General features: G+C 45.2%; 1 protein-coding gene across 1 annotated transcript in view; it reads right to left on the bottom strand.

Moving 5' to 3' along the window:
* TBXAS1 (thromboxane A synthase 1) overlaps nt 1–20,899 on the bottom strand; it is a 206,770-nt gene that overhangs the window by 150,902 nt on the left and 34,969 nt on the right. The window contains exon 3 of the mRNA XM_066634456.1: nt 20,133–20,185. Within this exon, the coding sequence (XP_066490553.1) occupies nt 20,133–20,185 (53 nt within the window). The remainder of the gene's footprint in view (nt 1–20,132; nt 20,186–20,899) is intronic.

The following is a 20,899-nucleotide window of genomic DNA, read 5'->3' as shown; positions in this document are numbered from 1 at the left end:
AAAAGGCACCTTTTAAAGTGGTGCCCTCTTATATTTCATAGGGAGAGAGCAACTTCCCTCTTCAACCCAACATGACATCTTTTCCAGTGGATGTTACTGGCATTTCTTGCATCTTCTTTAGACTATGAGACTTTTGGGGGACAGGGAACCATTTATTTGTTTGGCTATATAAACCAATTAGTAAACTTAAGAACATAAGAACAGCCCCACTGGATCAGGCCATAGGCCCACCTAGTCCAGCTTCCTGTATCTCACAGCAGCCCACCAAATGCCCCAGGGAGCACACCAGATAACAAGAGACCTCATCCTGGTGCCCTCCCCTGCATCTGGCATTCTGACATAACCCATTTCTAAAATCAGGAGGTTGCGCATACACATCATGGCTTGTACCCCGTAATGGATTTTTCCTCCAGAAACTTGTCCCATCCCCTTTTAAAGGCGTCTAGGCTAGACGCCAGCACCACATCCTGTGGCAAGGAGTTCCACAGACCGACCACACGCTGAGTAAAGAAATATTTTCTTTTGTCTGTCCTAACCCGCCCAACACTCAATTTTAGTGGATGTCCCCTGGTTCTGGTATTATGTGAGAGTGTAAAGAGCATCTCCCTATCCACTCTGTCCATCCCCTGCATAATTTTGTATGTCTCAATCATGTCCCCCCTCAGGCGTCTCTTTTCTAGGCTGAAGAAGCCCAAACGCCGTAGCCTTTCCTCATAAGGAAGGTGCCCCAGCCCCGTAATCATCTTAGTCGCTCTCTTTTGCACCTTTTCCATTTCCACTATGCCTTTTTTGTGATGCGGCGACCAGAACTGGACACAATACTCCAGGTGTGGCCTTACCATAGATTTGTACAACGGCATTATAATACTAGCCGTTTTGTTCTCAATACCCTTCGTAATGTTCTACCAAGCATAGAACTGGCCTTCTTCACTGCCGCCGCGCATTGGGTCGACACTTTCATCGACCTGTCCACCACCACCCCAAGATCTCTCTCCTGATCTGTCACAGACAGCTCAGAACCCATCAGCCTATATCTAAAGTTTTGATTTTTTGCCCCAATGTGCATGACTTTACACTTACTGACATTGAAGCGCATCTGCCATTTTGCTGCCCATTCTGCCAGTCTGGAGAGATCCTTCTGGAGCTCCTCACAATCACTTCTGGTCTTTACCACTCAGAAACGTTTGGTGCCGTCTGCAAACTTAGCCACTTCACTGCTCAACCCTGTCTCCAGGTCATTTATGAAGAGGTTGAAAAGCACCGGTCCCAGGACAGATCCTTGGAGCACACCGCTTTTCACCATTGTGAAAATTGCCCATTGACACCCACTCTCTGCTTCCTGGCCTCCAACCAGTTCTCAATCCATGAGAGGATCTGTCCTCTAATTCCCTGACCGTGGAGTTTTTTCAGTAGCCTTTGGTGAGGGACCGTGTCAAACGCCTTCTGAAAGTCCAGATATATAATGTCCACGGGTTCTCCCGCATCCACATGCCTATTGACCTTTTCAAAGAATTCTATAAGGTTCGTGAGGCAAGACTTACCCTTACAGAAGCCATGCTGACTCTCCCTCAGCAAGGCCTGTTCATCTATGTGTTTTGAGATCCTATCTTTGATGAGGCATTCCACCATCTTACCCGGTATGGATGTTAGGCTGACCGGCCTATAGTTTCCTGGGTCCCCCCTCTTTCCCTTTTTAAAAATAGGCGTGACATTTGACTTCTTTTCAACTTTGACATTTTCAACTTTGACAAAGCTGACATTTTCAACTTCTTTGGTTGAAAAGCAGATTATATAAAAATTCTTAACGACGACAACAATATGGCAGACTGAGGCACAGTGGTGTACCTGGGAGTCCTGGCACCCAGAACAACCCCCCGTTTTCTGCCTCCCACACCCCTTTTCCCTCCCCCCTGCCCCTGACCTGGAAGTAATTACGGTGATGTCATCATTGAACAAAAGAGGAGTGGCCGATGGAGCCTTCTGCGCAGCTTGTAAACAGTATGGAGGGATCTGTTGGAGCAGTTTGGGATTGCTGGAAGCTGTGTGAGCAAGACAGGTGAGCACCACTTCCAGGAGGTGGGCGGCGCTCTCCTGCTGGACGCCACTTCCAGCAGCCCCAGACCACTGCAATGGAAATCTCTGTGCAGCTTACAAGTGGTATGGAAGGCTCCATCAGGAAGCGGCACGTGTCTCCTCCTAAATCGGAGGAGGTGTGCGCCACTTCTCCTCTGCCTCTGAAGGATGGTGTCAGAGGTGGAGGAGGGGCACCAGGATTGCTGCTGGAAAGGCAGTGAAGCTGCCTCTCCGGCAGTGTGTGAATGCTGGACTAGAGCTGCCTGCTTTCCCTTCCTCCTTTAAAGGAGGAGAGGAAAGGGGTGCCCTAGAGAGGCAGCACACTGGGAGTTGCGACTCCTGGCGCGCTGATGCTCTAGGACACCCATCTGCTCTCCTCCAAAGGAGATGAGACAGCGCTCTAGAGAGGCAGCATGCTGGAGTTGCGATGAGGCCTCTCTAGGTCCCTCCTGCAGGCATATGACAATGTAATCCTACAATACTGGCACGCCCATTCATTCAACCCCTGATTATCCAGACACTTTGGAGGACTACACTATTTAGATCAACTACTGTAAAGATGCCAAAAGTTCAGAAATCATGAAAAAGTGCAGTAGACTAAGATGGGCACATTGCTTGGGGAGAAGTACACAGTTGCACTTGAGAATTCCCAGGATCGAATCAATGGACAGGAAAAATAAGCCAAATTTGCTATTTGCCAGGGGATTCTTAACTGGAAAGGTAGGATAGAAATGTATTGAATAAACAAATGTTAATATTTGGGGAAAGTGGGTCAGATTCTTTTTGATCACAAAAAGCAGAACAGAAAGCACACACCCAGCTCACCTTCCATGTAGTCAATAGAACTAGACTCAAACATTACATTGCTTTTTTGCGTGTTGGTCTCTGAAAACAAAATGTTGGAGAAGGAACAAGCAGCGTCTGAAGTTTAGTGTTTTGATATATCAAGAAAGGAATTAAAAAGGCAATAAATACTTAGAAGGACATACGAACGGCCGTGCTGGATCACACCCAGCACCAGCTACTCCAGCATTGTATTTCCAACAGCGCACTGCCAGATGTCCCGGGGAGTTCACAGGCAGGGCATGAAGGTGAACAATCCCCTGTTTGTTCCTGCCATCTGGTATTCAGAGGTACGCTGCCTCTCTGTATATAGAGGGTCCATGAAGCAAATATACATAGAAGAAGAACCTTTCTAAAGCTAGGTTATTAAGGTCATCTGCGGGGTGATGGAAAGCTGAAGATGAAGAGATTATGGCAGAGTCTTCTGGGAACTTCCACACAGGTTTCTGTCTGAAAGGCACAGAGCAATGAAAAGACAAAAGAGTCCTGTGGTACCTTAAAAAGTAAGTGTGAGGTTTGGAGCAAAACCAGACATGGCACAGGAGATTCATAATCAGATTTCCCAATGTCTTGGCTTTTAAAAGCAGCCAGGGGGACAGATCCCTAAACTCAACTGGGGCTGTGGCACTGGAGGAGGTGAATTTAATCTTTTCTCTCCATGCTGTTTTGTTAAATTTAAATCCCCCCAACCACCCACTCCCAAAAACTGCTATTAGTTGGGGGGGGGGATGAAGAGAGAAAGATATTAAGTACCTGTCTTTTCCCCCCTCTTTAGCTAATAGCCTTTAAGCAGGCATTTTCCAATTTCCATCAAGCACCTGGCATCAGAGAAAAGAGTCATACACACTCTACCACAGCACCATGTACCCAATCCAATCAGGGGGCCATGCAGCTTCATTTAATGATAACAAAAAAAAACCTGGGAGTTCTGAATCTCCCACATCATGTCTAGTTTTGGTCCTGGTTCCCCATGGTATCTGTTTTCTATAGGCCATATGGCAAAACGCACTTGAAGCCACAAGGTTTTTCAAAAGTAGACCGCGATATGGCACAAGAGATGTTTGAAAGGGAAAAATGTAAAAAAAAAATTGCATCAGGCACACCTAATTTTTTGAGCAAGATTAAAGCTGCTCTTTGGAACTCAGGCTACATAGTTGTTTGTGACTCCAGACGTGATTTGGCTTCACTAGATGTGTGAAATAGATAGAGGTGCTCCTGGGTTGGACAGGGAGGAGGAAAAAATCAGCTTAACTTGGCTAGATAAGGAACACAACCTGACAAATGAACATGCATTCAACACTCCTTCAGAACGCAATCAGCATTTTCCAGAGGATCCAAGGATAAATGAACAATTGCTGTAGCACCAATTAGGGATAATTAATTTCTCCCTTGCAATTGGAATTCTGTGTTTCAGAAATATTACTTTTCTATTAATTGGAGCAAATACACCCACTTGGTGATAAACTAATTCTTTTGAATTCACACACTCGTGATCTAGCAAATGACATTACTTTTGGATTATTTATTTGCTTTTCCATAGCTTGCCTCATCCCTGGAGGCATGGAACTGTACTTTTTTCTTTTACCTATCCCTGGTGACCCAAAGCCAGTCTGAATTATAATGTCTTCCTCCGCCTCCAGAAGGCCAACCATCACCAAGAGCCACCTGGTCACTTGAGGAAAGAGAATTACAAAACTGAAGGGCAGCTACCAAGAAAGTTTCTGTGGGCATCTTTGTAGTTCCAACAGGACAGAGGTGGTCTATTTAAGCAGAATTGACAATCGAAGTTGGGTGATGGAAGGGAAAGGGGAATTCCTGTCCTTGCCAGAAACTGACCGAAAGCATTGATGGAAAGGCAGTATAGCTTAGTAAGTGCAGTTTTTTGTAACAGTCTTCCCCCTTCATTGCTACTTCATGGCCTATACAAGTGACCTGTTTCATCAAACACCACTAGGCTTGAACAAGCACACCTGGCTGATCTTAAAAGTCATGATGAAAACCTGGGTTGATAGCTGCCTGTCAGGTATACTGGTCCAGGCCAATTGAGGGTCTCTCTGTTGTCATCACTACATATCGCACCCCCATGCTCAGCATGTGTTCACAGCATTTCCTGCAATACGGATCTCTGTTTTCTTGATCTGCCTGTTGCCACAAGCTCAGCAATGCTATTGGCTCCTCTGTGATAGTCCTAAGGCTCGCACTTGGTACCAGCTTGAAGGGCCACATTCAAAGGATTCAGCTGCAGTGACACAATCCTCGAAGATGGTAGCTCCATTCTACCCAGAGGCAAAAAGAGGGGGGGCAATCCTTCATGTATTACAAACGCAATACAGCTACATAAAATTGATACCGGAATCAATAAGCTCAGGGGTAAGGAAAAGAGAAATCTAAAACCTATACACGGGCAGGAAAATAACCATAAAGTGGTAATAAAAGCATTTATCGACATGCATTAAAAAACAGAAAGCTATTTTTAAAAAGTTAGTTGAAATCATTGCATTCAGCTCTACATGGATATTACTATGAAAATTTCTCGAATCCACAACAGATATTAAAACAACTGATTTTTTCCCATCGTAAGAAACATTAATGAAGAACTGTCTGTGCTGCTTTTTGAGGAGGCATTAAAGAAGAAAGGATAAATTGAAATAAAGGAGCTCCTTTTGGATATGGTATATGCTTCTGGAGTTCCTTTTAGGCTCTCCTGTCTGGGTTTCTTTTCTGAAACTGGCTAAGATTACTGCCTGGCCATGCTGAGCTTACTTAACTCCCTATAACTTCTGAATTTCTGACATTGTTTCTCTATCACAGATCATTGCATCTTGGCTAACTAGCCCCATGATTCTTGCATCATCCCAAGCTCAATGAAACCATCCCAGGTAGAAACTAGAGGTCACTAACTAGAGGGGCTAGAAACTAACTCCTCTTTGAAACATGGGCTCTTGAAATAGGGGCTCTCCTTGAAACAGGGGCTCTTGAAATGGGGGGCTCTCCTTGAAACAGGGGCTCTTGATGGGGCGAACAGATGGGGAGGGCAGGGAAGGGGGTGAGGATGAGTGGATTAGACCCAGGAGAGAGGCAGGAATGGCACCGCTGGCACTGCCAATATTCTAACTCCGTTCCTGGGCCTGATCCTGCAGCACAAATCAATTCAGACTTGCAACAGCAAAATAGCTGTTGAAGGTCTGAGGAGACCCCTCCACACTCCAGAGGCTTACCTCTGAGTAAGGGAATAATTGTCCCCTTTCCTAGAGGAGACCTCTGCAACTGCCCCCACCACAATAGGATGCAGCGGTTGTCATTTTGGCTCCACTGCATCAACGGGAGAGGGAGGGCAGACAGGATAAGATTGGGTTGTCAATTAACTGATCTTAGCGATGGACCTCAACAAGTGGGAAACCCTGGCCTCTGGGCGGCCCGCTTGGAGGCAGGCTGTGCAGCATGGCCTTTCCCAGTTTGAAGAGACACTTTGCCAACAGTCTGAGGCTAAGAGGCAAAGAAGGAAGGCCCATAGCCAGGGAGACAGACCAGGGACAGACTGCACTTGCTCCCAGTGTGGAAGGGATTGTCACTCCCGGATTGGCCTTTTCAGCCACACTAGACGCTGTGCCAGAACCACCTTTCAGAGCGCGTTACCATAGTCTTTCGAGACTGAAGGTTGCCAATACTACACAAAATGGGAAGAATCTCACATATGTTATACAGTTACAAGAATTCATCCAGTGTTCTTTATTCTGATGAACAGAATAAAGAAAAAAAAAAAGGGAATTCCTTTCCCCCTTCCTATTCAGGCTTCTGAATATGATCAACCATACATGAAAATAGACGTGATTTTCAAACACACCGAGAACTGAAGGTTATTTGGTGGTGGGGAGGGGAGAAACCTGCTACTATGACCTACAAAACCTTGGCTGAAATAACTCTCAAAGACTTGAGGGCTTCCAGAATAGAAGGAATATATTGTTTTGACTTGATTAAAGCTGAAAAGTTGATTTGACATCCAGTTGTCAAGGAAACCGGTTCACACAAAAGGAAAACAATTGTGATGGTATCAGTCAAATGATTCAAGTGACCTTATGAAAAAAAATTGTAAAGACTTCATCAGGCTTCACTATGGGAAAAAGGAAGCTCTTTGCTCTTTATATTCATTTGGAAGCAGTATTCAATCTGAAATGAGTAAAATGCAGTATTTTCTCCAAGACTATCAGGTCAGACTTTTGAAGTCAGTCACACATAGAATGCTCCCACATAGCATTCATTACCTGCATCCAGAAAAACAACGGAGGGCGTCTGTGAAGAGCAGGGAGAGTTGTTGAGTGATGGGGGATGATGTCTGTGTTGCTTTCCAGGTTTATAATACTGCATATATGCAGGGCTGTGCGTATTCTGCAAACCCAAGCAGTCCACAATGCGTGCCAAATATAAATGGCATTCATTTGCTTGCATTTCATTAGCTTGCATCACTTATTCTGCTACAGCAGAGTCAAGCTTTCAAAGAATTTAGATACTGAATTTAGATATAGGAACAATGCTTACTGCAGGGATTGGCAGTCCCATGGTGGGTTTCTCCCCTCCACACCACATGTTCTTATGTTCTCACCTTCCCACAGTCTCAAGATGAGCTTCCCCTCCCAAGCCAGAGGTTGGCAATACAGAAACACAAAACATGATGTGCAAGATTTGTATGTTGAATCCTATTCAAACTGGAGGCAAGGAGGGGAGGCATGAATAGGGATGTTACCAGTGTGCTCTAAGACACATGCAACATGCACACACGTGGATAATCTGCTGCATGTGCAGGAACCAACTGCAGTGGTTCATGGCAGAACTCAGGGGATGGACATGAAATGAGGAGGAAGGCAAAGGTATGGGAACAGCAACATATACATGTATATGTACATGTATATGTATGTATGAAAATGTAACATTCATTGACAGGACAATAATACAATAACCAGGAAAGAAAATCAAAAAGATAATGCATGCTATGCAGTCTCGTACAACTAGAGCATAGGCCCTAGCACCAGTGGTTTCTAGGTAGGAGAAAGAGGAAATCCTACCTAGGCAGAAGGGGCACGTTATGGAAGAGGGAAGAGAGGAGGGGGAGCAGGATGTTTGTGTCTTGGGGGAAGGGGGGGAATCTTGGGGGGGGGATTAGGAAGATGACCTGGCAGAAACAGGAACTGAAGAACAGGGGGTTATGCGGTAGCAAGAGAAGAAAAAGACCAGGGTAAAAGAAAGAAGTAGTGGGAATGCACCAAGGTTCCAGCCATGACACAAGACTGTGGCTGAGTCTGCATGCTTTGGAGCCTGAAACAGGGTTATAGGCAAGAAGTGAGTCCCTATGCTGTAAAATACTTCTCTCTCTTACAGTGGAGGAACTGGCTTTGCCCACTGTGCAGGTTTCTTCTTAACCAGCATTGCAGTGAACACTTCACTATGGGGCAACCCAGTTGCTTGAGTAACTGCTGTGATAATTAGGGTAGCCTGTCTAAAAGGAGGTACAGAACTAATCTCTGGGTTTCTCCTTAAATGGTAAAAAACAGACCAAGGTGTCCTAGACTCTAACACACACGCACGCACGCACGCACACACACGCGCGCGCGCGCACACACACACACACCCTGCAGCACTCATACCAAAGAAAAAAAAAGGATAAACTAATAGCACAGTGCTATACATGTCTACTTAGAAGCCTCACTGTGAATTGGGGCTTACTCCTGAGAAAAGGTGCATTGGATTGCAGCCTAAGGACCCAGTCCTGTGCTCAGCCATCCTGCGTTATGGAGTCGCACTAATGTGATCTTTGCTGCATCCTGTGGGCCAGCTGGAAGCCAGGCAATGGAGGAGAGGTAAGTAAAGAAATGTTTTATTCCTCTACTCCACTGCTCCCTATTTCTCAATCATCCCACTTGGATCTATGCCAGCCAAGAGGGTGTCGATCCCAGGCTGGGGGCATAGGATATTGGCGGCTGCTCCTGACACCACCCAAACCTGCCCCCAAGCCACCCTGGCCCAGCCTGCTCCCTACCCTGTTCGCCCCCCCCGATCCTCTCCCTGCCACCTTACCAGCACTGTGGACAATGTGGAGTCTGCATGTGCCCTCTGGGCCTTTGCGCTGGTGCCAGGTCTCCAGAGCTGCTACTGTGCCAGCAGCCCATGGGAAGCAATGATGGATCACAACCTCCATCATCGCATTCCACCCACAGGATTGGGCTGTGAGTGCATCATCAACTATGCGTTAGACACAGAAGACAGGGGGATTGCGGGCCATTGGTGCCAAACACCAAGTTTACTTTTTGGTATCTGCTGGGATGAGGCTGGTGTGTGACAGGGATTGTGGGGCGAGGTTGGCAAGACACAGCAATAGCTTGCTCCAAAAGAGGGGGAAAGGACACAAAAGGGCGTGAAAAGCAAATCTAGCAGGGCCAGACAGTAGTCTTAGCTAATTCCAGGGCAGGCGAGCCAAGATTGTCTCCCAGAGGAATGGTACCTTGGAGGGCAATTCAGCAGGTGTTTGTTAAGTGCCGCTAAGATCAAGTAGTGATAAGTGCTAAGGCCACTTAGCCTGCTGCTGAGAACACCAGAGGAACAGCTGGCACCTTCCCACCAGCTGCACCATTGTATGCCCCACTGCTTGCTGTAGTAGAGGAGGTGGGAGGGGCAGGAAACATGGGGAGGGGTGGATTGGGCCCAGGAGGGGGGAAGGATTGGCTGTGCTGGTACACACCAAATCCTATCCTCCTTCCTGAACCCGATCTCATGGCAAGGGTGCATGCAGACCTGTGCCAGCTTTTTAGCCAACTATTTAACTTGGCTGAAGGCTTGTCTGTTCACCACCTGCTCCACGCAACCATTTCACGTTGCTTCACAGCAAGACCAGCCCTGGCTTCGTATGTCAGCAAGACCAGAGGAGAACAGATCAGTGGTGTCACTAAGGTTCGCATCACCAGGTGCGGGATGCCAGCATATCGCCCCCCATTGGTTTTTTGGCTGTGCCTTTTGATAGAACAAAGACAGAAGATATTCTGCATGAAATTACGCATTGATTGATATATAACATGATGGTATTATTCCTCCAAACTGTGATTTTGATCAGTAGTGGTGTCACCCCCCCGCCCGCCCAGGCTGTCAACTTACTAACACCTTATTGCAGCAGTTCTCAAACTTTTAGCACTGGGACCCACTTTTTAGAATGACAATCTGTCCAAGACCCACCAGAAGTGATGTCATGGTGGAAGTGACATCATCAGGCAAATTAAAATAAACAAGTATAAATAATTAAAGTAAAACAAATAATTAAATAAGCAGAAGCCAGCCCTGTTCCACCAAGTAAATTTCCTCTGTAACCTGCCTGCAATAACACCCCTCCTCAAAATCAGTAAGGTTTTCAGCCCTACCCATTGCCCAGTTCAATTTAAGAACTTCTGTTTAAACCAGATCACTGTTAGGATCCACCTGGCTTTGCAAGTCTCAAAAAAGTTCACCTTATCAGCTGAAGCCTCTGTTTTGATCCTTTTTAGTGGGGGGGGGGGGAGGCTGCCTTCTGGAGCATTTGTTGAGCTCCAGTTCCTTCAGATCAGGACCATTCTGGTAGCTTCACATTCCCCTTTGCCTGTTCTGACCACCAGCCAAGGTACTTTTGCTTACTTGCGAGTAAACACGACCATGAAGCTTAGTTTCGCTTTCCGCAGGGCTCAATACATTCATCTCCTTGGAGGGTGGAACTTCCTTCTCAGATGTTTTTGGGGGCTGCATTCATTGGATCAGGACCATTCTGGTGTTGTTGGATTCCTCTCAGTCTGCCCTTTCCAACAGACTAAGGCATGTTCGCCTACTCACGAGTAAACGCACGATACGGCTCACTTTCACTTTCCATAGGGCTCCAAGCATTTTTTGTTCTTCGGTTTTTTTGGTCATAACTTTTGATAGAAATGAGATATTTCACTCTGGTTTTTTGCATTGTATTCTGCTGGAAATTCCACATCCAACGGTATATAACATGATGGCATTACTGCCAACCACCGTGATTTTAGCATGTCACCCCCACAGTGCGCATCACCCCCCCTTGTACGCATTACCCAGTGAGGTCCGCACCACCCGCACCGCCCTAGCAATGCCACTGGAACAGATTGCTTCTTTAATATGATTATTTTGCAACTGTAATGAGCAGCATCCTAATTCATTTACTGTGGGTTTTGTTAAAAATCCACCACATTTTGAGAACAATTTCATTATTAAATGGGGAGGAACACTCTGACCATTTGGCAGGCACAGAGGGAAAGGACAGACAATGAGACCCTGTCCGCTCGCCTGGAAAGGACTAATAGGATCCTATAACTAAGCCGAACTACATACATCAGTCTCATAGTTTCTCCCCATTCCCGTGCCTTCCCTTCCCTTCCTTTCTCCTGCTTTCTCCCTTGTCTGCTTTACTTCTGTTTAGATTGTGAATCTCTTCTGGTGCAGGGAAGTGTCTTCCCATTGCTTTGCTACGTAAATCACTTTGAGAACTTTATGTTTTAAAATGGTATATAAACATTCTAAACACATGTAAATAGACTTCAAAACACAACTTGGTGGAATGACTTTGAGTGAAAGAAAGGAAAACATGATTAAAAAAAACACATGATAGAACTCTCTCTTTCATTTCCTTCAACTTCCATGTTCTTGTGAATGAAAAGTGACAATAATAAGGGACAATTTCTTCAGGGTCAGTATCTACCAACAGAAACATATATTGGTAAGGAGCACAAACTTTTTAACAAGAAAGACTCTGAAAAACATTAAACATTTTTGGATCATTCTGAGGAACATAACATTTTCAAATTCAGCTGCTCAGCTTTGATTTGTTGGCTTCTTGCTGACTCTGATCCTGATGTTACTTATAATGTGGCTATCTTTGCCCTTGCGGCTAGGAAACTACAAGCTAAATTTTTGCTCTCCTAAATTCATATTCCTGTTTTTATCTGTCTGTAAGACCCCAAAACCGATTAGCGTTTTCCATTTTTGGTTATATTTTATGTTCTTTGTGGGTTGTAACGTTATTGTATGCGCTTATATGCATATACTGTAATATGTGTCTTTATATATTATAATGACCTATGGTTATATAATAAAATATACACACACACACACAAATTCAGCTTAACACAGACCAACAGAAAATCAACAGAGAAGATCAAACACTGTGCAAAAAGTATAAGTGTTACAGCCTCTAAAGCCCAAGCCACTGAAGCCCAAACCACATGTTACAGTGCATTCTTGGGCATCTCCGACCCACAGTTCTCACCACATCTGCAGGGTGATATGCAGCGGAAAAAACATCTGATGTTAACTCAAAATTTGGTGTTGCCCAAGCCTCACTCTGCTTCATTGTCTGCTCACTCTGCTGTCACTTGTAGGATGCAGAGAAACACTGCCCTTATGATGTTCATGCATTTTTCAAGGACAGGTTTCCAGGAAGACAAAGGGTGCAATCCTTTGTCTTTATTTTCATTGTCAAAGAGCAATGCAGCTCCGAGGTAAGGGAACAAACATTGCCTTACTTTGAGGAAGCCTCCGTGAGTGACACCCAACTACAGGATGCAGCACATGTCCCATTGGCACTGCTATGCCAGTGCTGGAAAGCACTGACATAAGGGGTTAGGATTGAGCCTAAAGGCAGGCAGCACAATCCCACATAGTATGTAGTTTGGGTCTGAGTAGCTCCTCACACCTATAAGACACATCTGGTTGCAAGCACATCTTTGCAGTATTCACCCTGCCCATTTTCAGGTTCACACCGAAGAACATAATACATAAAGAAGTTCTGAATCTCTCTATGCAAGTACAGTTAAGTCTCAGAAATACTTAAGAGGGACAGAAGAGTTGTGGCATTCATAGGTACAGATTAAGTAAAATGAATGATATTTACAGGTCGTGCCTCATTATCCACTGGGGTTCCATTCTGGAACCCACAGTGAATTAAAAAAATAAAATCAGTAAATACCAAATCAGCAGAAAAATAGCTTTAAAGACCCACTTCCAGGTTTCTTGCTCTATACCAGGGGTCTCCAAACCCCGGCCCAGGGGCCAAATGCGGCCCACAGCAAGCCTCTATCCAGCAGCCAGCCTCTGATCCCCTGAGAGCCTCTGGCCCAGTTGACCAAACACAACCAGAGTTGTGCTTGGGGGGAATGGGGGTCCATTTAAGTGTGTGTTTTATTTCTTGGGCTTTGTTCATGCTTGGAGAAGTCCTGGACATTTGAGTATTTGATATTCCTTTATTCATTCATTTAAGTTTCATCTCTAATATATTTATTTAAATTTAAATTTTATTTTTTTTTTTTTCCGGCCCTCAGCACTGTACCAGATATTTGATGCGGCCCTTCAGTCAAAAAGTTTAGAGACCCCTGCTCTATACCAATGCATTTTGGGGTGACAATGGAGGAACAAGAAACCCAGAAGTGGGTTTTTAAAGCTACCTTTAACCCCAAGAAGCTTGCAACCAGTGTAGTTTAACAGATAGGAAAATGGATTGTGGTGCTATTTTTTTCTTGTTGCAAGGCATTTAAAAGTGGACCTCAGTGTTAGTGGTGAGTCAAATCAGTCAAAACTGAGATCCCACCTGTAATCATCTGTAGTGGTAATGAACCAGGGAGTTTTAAACATTTCACTAGCCATATGAGACCTAACAATCCAAACTTTAGAAAAGCAATGAGAACAGAAAAGGGACATAAATCCTTAGAATTTCAGCAAACGAGTGTAAAGAAGACGCTCAACATATAAGAATCCTATAAAAATAAGGTGAAGGGTAAAATAAGGTTGTGGGGGATAGGGGGCAGTGGCGTCGCTAGAGGGTGCAGGGGGTGTGCGTCGCACTGGGTGACACGCCGGGCAGGTGACGCACCCTGGGGGGGGTGATGTGCTAACATTGCGGCATTAGGGCCTACCCCATCATGCCATATACCGTTGGATGTGGAATTACCAGCAGAGTTCAATGCAAAAAACAGAATTGAAATCGCTCCTTTCGTTCAAAAGTTATGGCCAAAAAACCGGAAGGAAAAAATGCAAGGAGCCCTATGGAAAGTAAAAGTGAGCCTATCACATGTTTACTCGTGAGTAGGCATACTTGCCATAGTCCATCGGAAAGGGCATGCTGGGAGGAATCCAACGACGCCAGAATGGTCCCAAGCCAATGAATGCAGCCCCCAAAAAACACCCGAGGAGGTCGCTGCCTCCTTCCCAGTTGCATCTATTGAGCCCAAAACGAAGCCGCATGGCTGCATTTACTCATGAGTAGGTGAACTTGCCTTAGTCCGTCTGAAAGAGCAGGCTGAGGACTCCAAGGACATCAGAATGGTCCTCATCCAATGAATGCAGCCCCCAGAAACACCCGAGGAGGTTGCTCCCTCCCAGCTGTGGAGCCCTAGGGAAAGCAAACTCAGCCACATGGTCACATTTACTCATGAGCAGGCAGACGTGCCTTGGCTGGTGATCAGCTCAAGCAAAGGGGAATGTGAGGACACCAGAATGGTCCTGATCTGATGGACCTGGAGAGCAACAAATGCTCCAGAAGGCAGCCTCTCCTCCCCCCACTAAGAAGAACAAAAAAGAGGCTTCAACTGGTAAGGGGAATTTCTTCTATTTTGCACTTGAAAAGCCAGGTGGGTCTTTATCTTGATATGCCTGAAACAGAACTTTAAACTGGGCACTGGGGAGGGCTGGAAATCTCACTGACTCTTTTTGGTTATTGCAGGCAAACTACAGAGTAAGCTCCATTGACCACTATGGGACTTACTTCAGAGTAGACATGCATAGGATTGGGCTCACAGGCTGCAATCCTACCCACACTTTCCTGAGAGTAAGCCCCATTGATCACTATGGGACTTACTTCAGAGTAGACATGCTCAGGATTGGGCTCACAGGCTGCAATTCTACCCACACTTTCCTTAGAGTAAGCCCCATTGACCACAATAGGACTTACTTCAGAGTAGATTCACTTGGTGGAACAGGACTGGCCCCCCCTTATTTAATTATTTCTTTTATTTTAATTTAATTATTTATAATTATTTATTTTAATTTGCTTGATGATGTCACTTGTGGCCATGACATCACTTCCAATGGGTCCTGGACAGATTGTCATTCTAAAAAGTGGGTTCCAGTGCTAAAAGTTTGAGAACTGCTGCAATAAGGTGTTAGTAAGTTGACACGGGGTGTGTGTGTGAGACTCTACAAGTTTTCAAAATCACTAAAATCAAAGTTTGGAGGACTAATACCATCATGTTATATATCAATCAATGCGTAATTTCATGCAGAATGCAATGAGACAAACCACATTGAAATATCTGTATTCTAACAAAAGGTAAAGCCAAAAAACCAGTGGCGGTGGGGCGATGGTACATCACCACACCCACCACCTGGGGCGTTGACCCACCCACTGCATGGCCTCCCGCACTGTGTGATGCAAATCCTAGTGACGCTACTGACTGGGGGAGAAGACAGAAGTGAACTTGGGAGCTGGCAGATGTTAAAAAACCACAATCCATGAGTAGCCCCTCCATTGCTTTTTATGATATACAAAATCCATATCATATACAAATGCATTGGAAGATAGCCTAATGAACTGAATGAGAATTTCCTTCCCAACATTTCAGCACTAATTAAAATATTGCAGTACCCAGAAAATTGCACTTAAATAATTAACATGTTTGTCTTCCTCATCAGAAAGGGCTTAAAATGATTACACATGTACCCCTTGGGAACGTTTGGTATTTAGGATCACAGAAATATGACATTTGAGTGTTGTATTTTTTAATTCTGGCCAAGCTTTATCATCACTGAATACTAATATACACAAACTTATAAAACACTGAAATCTACCCGATAAAACTAGTCACTCAAAACTTAAAACTGAACTACTGTATCAAATTCAAAATGTAAATGCTAGAAAATGCACATGCAATTTCTAATAACCATAAAAACCTGAGTGAGAATTTTCCACATGTACATGGACAATTTTATCATTCTCTTCCCACCTGATGTAATTCACTATATACCCAGAATATCCAGCTCAGTTTCTTTAGCCTTTACAATATTGGAGTGTTATCCCCTCCCTGTCTCATTTGCTATTGATTCTGCCTATGATCACACAGTTACTTTCACTCTGATCAGTTTAAACGAACGTGCCACACAAAATTACTGTGCTATTCTTGAAATACAGCATATCAAAATATTTCATACAACCCCTGAGTTAAGATGACTCCAGTGAGCTTTGCACAAAGTGAGCTTCAAATTGCCTCACAGCTTCTCACTTGAGCTTCTCTGCAAGTTAATTAAGTCATTTCTGCCCAATGTTACATAAACGCAACAGGGACCAAATGTGTACACCTATGGGCCAGACAAAAATGGGTGAAGATAACCACCATATGCTTGGAAAAGCAAGACTGCTCTGGAAGTCCCCTCACTGCATGCAGTCCAAATATGCCACTCCTCTCTAAGAGCAAGAGGAAGTTGGAGGCAAAAGTTGGCAGTACATGGTAGGTACAGTTTGGTCACCTCACCTGGTATGATGTCCCCATGAAATCCACCTGCTCCAAACATTTGGAGAGATGCATGTGTGTTGTTTTGTTTTGTTCAAACCTCTTCTAAATTATTGAAGAAAAATGCAAACATAAAACACATGAACCTTCATACAGTGCTTGTAAAAACTCTAAAAGAAAGAGACATGGAGATATTCTTCCAGAGATACATGGGAAGAGGCAAGGCTGACAACTGGGCCCAACATTTAATCTGCCAGTATGTACACCTGTCATTTCAGTTATGAGACCAGTCAGTTGGCTCGTCCTGCGGCCAAGGTCTGTGCCATGAGCTCCCCCTCTCTTAGGTCTGCTTTTTTCCTGGGCAGCCAAAGTGAAAGTGCAACTCCTCCTTGCCCTCCTTTTCCCCTTGTAGATATAAACAGGCTAGAGGGGCTGCTGCAGGGAGGTACTGCAAAGCCTGGCACTTCTTCTCCTACGGAACTAGGAGACAGCCAGGCTGGCTGGTGTGATGCTATCCATGAAAAGGAGGACAGCTTTTGGGGGGGGGGGGTGTGTGAGGATTGTGGCAGGTCATCAGGAGTTGCAAGGACTGGCCGTCTGCACAATCCTAGGCATCTCTACTCAGAAGTAAGTCCCACTGAGTTCAGGGGGGCCTGTTCCCAGGAAAGTGTGCACAGGATTGCAACCTCAGTGTAGTTCTTATATTCCTAACTGTTGCCAAATGCACTCTAAAATAAAATAAAAAACCCCGTGAACCCCTCTGCACATGCGTAAAGACACTCTACTCACAACTTTTTCCTACCAGGTTACATGTGGATCTGCGCACCCCAGTAAAGGGCATTGTGTTGCCCATCCCATCAGCTCTCCAGTAGCTGTATTATTTTGGTTGTTTAGTTTTGTGGTGGTGGTTTGTGTTGTTTTCTGGTTTTTTATTGTGGTTGTAATTATTAAAATTACATATTTTTTATTGTGGTTGTAATTATTAAAATTATTAGTAATTTTTAAAATTACTAATAAAGTTTTAAATTTAATAATAAGTAACAGAGTTTAAATTAAATACATGAAGGGCACAATCCAAAGGTGCCCATGTGCCGATGCAAGTCAATTGTGCCGGCCCTGGAGGGTTGCAAATGTGCCATAAGGCACATTTGCGCCTCCTCAGGAGGAAGCCACATCGGTGAATGGAGGTGCACTGACACACGGAGGCTGAATCCAGCCTCTGTGGCGGCTTCCTCTGAGTGCCTTGCATCAGCTTGGATGTAAGGCTGTGAGGGAGGCAGGGAGGAGGCAGGAGGGAGGCATTCCTGGGCGGGCGGAGGGCGGGCAGTGTGCGGCCCTGGGGGTGGAGCACAGCAGCTCCAAGCCGCTACACTCTCCTTGAACTTGCGCCGCCTCTTGAGGGGACCCATAGGGGGGACCCATAGGGGACCTATAGGGGAGACCCATAGGGGAGACCCATAGGGGCCAAGTCTGAGGAGACCCATAGGGGCCAACAGCCCTTACCTGGAGGTAAGGGGAAATGTTTCCCCTTGCCTCTGGCTGAACTGCTTATGGCCACTACCCTGCACTGGATACAGCGCAAGCCTCCTGGCTTACCTGTTCCAGCACAGGATAGGATTGCGCCCGAAATCAATATGTAAGTGTTAGAAAATATGTAATGATACATAAAACTACATTTTTTTGAATGTCCTATATTTTGGGATATCTTGTCATCTTTTCTGATTATGACATCAGGTCACCTTGGGTCTGATGCTAGTACAGTTCCTTGCAAATGTTCAGCTGCTTGAGTCAACTAAGGCCAGCCAGAGAAGCTTTTACAAGACACCATCTGCACATTAATCTAGATTAGAATTCAACAGATTGGAATGAAATCCAGTGCACAGTTTTGAAATTTGGCTAAATTAAAGTTTGCAATAGACATCTGAGCATGGCACCTGAGTATTTACATCTTTAAAATAGCAGTTCCCTTGTTCTGTTGGTTTCATTTAAGCATGGAGTGCTGAGATAGCAAATCAGATACACATAGCGGAAATCTCCAGGTCATACAGAGGTAAGACAGAATACCACCCAGTCTGGAGTTTTCAAACACTGGCAGATACACTAAAACTGGGTAAAATAACCAGATCTTATTACTTTGATGAATGATGGTATGCACCACTGCATGTACAGTAGTTTACACTGGGGGCAGGTAGAAAGTAGAAGGGGTCTTCTGGTAGTTCTCTGTTTAATTCATAGGAGATCAACAAGAGTTTCTGACAACAAAGAGACTGTAGTCCTAGGCACCTTTACTTGCACAATCCGAATCTCTGAGCCTCAGGGCACAACGCACAAGTGATTATGGGCCAGCGCAAGTCCCTTGCGATAGTCCACTGGTGTCGCAAAAGTGCCGTGAAGTACGTTTACGCCACTGGGAGAGCAAGGAGGCTGATGTGAGCCCTGCTCAGTTGACAAAAAAAAGTAAGCCTGCGCTGGCTGAGTCAGGTCAGTGTGGTGGTCTGGGGGGGATGGGGAGGGTGGAGAGGAGGCATTTCAGGGTGGGGGAGGGCAGGTGGCTGGTGGGCCCATGAGCTGGTGGTGGGGCCAGGATCCGGCACTTATGCCAGAATCTATTCCTGGTTCTGGGCAGGGGATGGTTCCATGGTGGGGGAGAGAGCAGAATGGGGGGAGGATTGGTTCTGGGAAGGGGACAGAAATGGCCTCTTCTACTGCATCCTAACACCACTCTTTGCCCAGGCAGTCCTACACAAGCTTCCTGGATTTGCTCCAGCTGAAAAGCTGGTAAAGATCTGAGTAGCCCCATGGGGTGGCTTCAGTCTTACATAGGAGTAAGGAGAAAAATATCCCCTTAACCCGTGGTGACTTCCAGGTGCCTCCAAAGCTGCATAGGATGCAGTTCAGGCCATTTGGCCAAGCTTCACCAGCAAAGTTTAAGACTGGGTTGTAAGTTCCTAATATTCACTCACACTGTACTGTGACTAAGAAATAGAAACCAAGATGAGTCTATGGAGAAAAGACCAGGCTTGATTCTCAATGGTTGGAGACATGGGGGAAGGGGAGGAATCAGGTTTAGCCTTCAGCCTAATATTATCCCTAACCAGAGTGCTTCTCTCCAATTTATCTTACATACTAAATTAATGGTTGCCATTCATTCCTATAACCAAAAAGTGAAGCTGTGGAGAGAGATGGAAAACTAGCACTTGGAGGGAAACAGTGCTAGGGGAATTTTCAGGGAGGGAGATGAGAGTGTGACTGAATAAGGTGGGGTGGAGGGATGCAGAAGAAGTAGAAAGACATGGGAGTTGGAGTTCTTCCTTCACTCCTGCCTCCCTTCCTATCTATTGCATTTCAAGAGCCTTTCCCTAGTGCAACTCTATTGCAAAGATGGCTAAAATAAGTGTAAAACAAATAAGTGATACTATAAAGCTAAGGGCTGCATTTACACAGATGTTATCAGAGGCATTCCACATCTGAAAATGACACAGAGGAAGACTTAAAACATAGGTTTGGAACTGCCCCTAATTTTGGGGAATTCAAACACGGCTCAGAGATCCTGGTTCTCTTGCCATATTGCCTTCCTGCAAACCCTAGATGGTGCTGAGATCATGCCCAGAGATCAGTACTAAACCCACACAAGCTAGAAATAAAAACTAGAAAAGCAGTAGCAACCACAAAAAGAGGCTGAATGTCACTTACCCGCAAGCAGGTCCATACTCATTTATCAGTTTGCTGTGGGCGTCCCAATAGCCCTGTATGAACATAAAGAGATGTCAGAGCATGGCAATTTGTTCTTCACTCAAACAGATCTGAACCTTCCATTATTTTACAACCATCATTCAAAGTCAGACTCCTCTCTGTGTTGTAAAGCAAGGGGTAGGAAAGTTACTCCACCAACACCCCCATATATTCTACTTCCCATGTAATCACAGCAGGCAGCCCCCCTTCCCCAATAGCCGCACAGCTTTATCAGAAAAACATGTTCCAGCAACTGCTGCCACACTGAAAGGGAGACTGTGATGCACCTCTCAGTCATGTCCTTGGGTGGTTCATTAGCAATCCCTGGGTCCCAAAGAGCTGCTCAGGTACTTTCACACTCAGATAGGCCCTGTCTGTCTGTCTGTCTGTCTGTCTGTGTATTCCAGACATTTTCAACCACTGTGCCGTGGCACACTGGTGTGCCATGAATGGTCTGCAGGTGTGCTGCATGAGTTTTGTGAAGGGTCATTTATTAGTAAAGCCATTGGGGGATGTAACCTCCCACCAACAGCATGGGGTGCCTTGACAATGGTAAAAAAAAAACTGATGGTGTGCCTTGACTATTTTAGTACCATGTCAGTGTGCCAGGAGATGAAAAAGATTGAAAATCACTGTATTCAAATAACACATGAGGGTGAAATGAGACTGAATACTGGCCAAGCCTCCCAACAACAAGTTGTAGGGTTCCTGCGTGTATGAATAATCAG

The sequence above is a fragment of the Tiliqua scincoides genome, chromosome 7 (genome assembly GCF_035046505.1).
Source record: "Tiliqua scincoides isolate rTilSci1 chromosome 7, rTilSci1.hap2, whole genome shotgun sequence".
Lineage (NCBI taxonomy): Eukaryota > Metazoa > Chordata > Lepidosauria > Squamata > Scincidae > Tiliqua > Tiliqua scincoides.
This window is presented reverse-complemented; position numbering and strand designations above follow the sequence as displayed.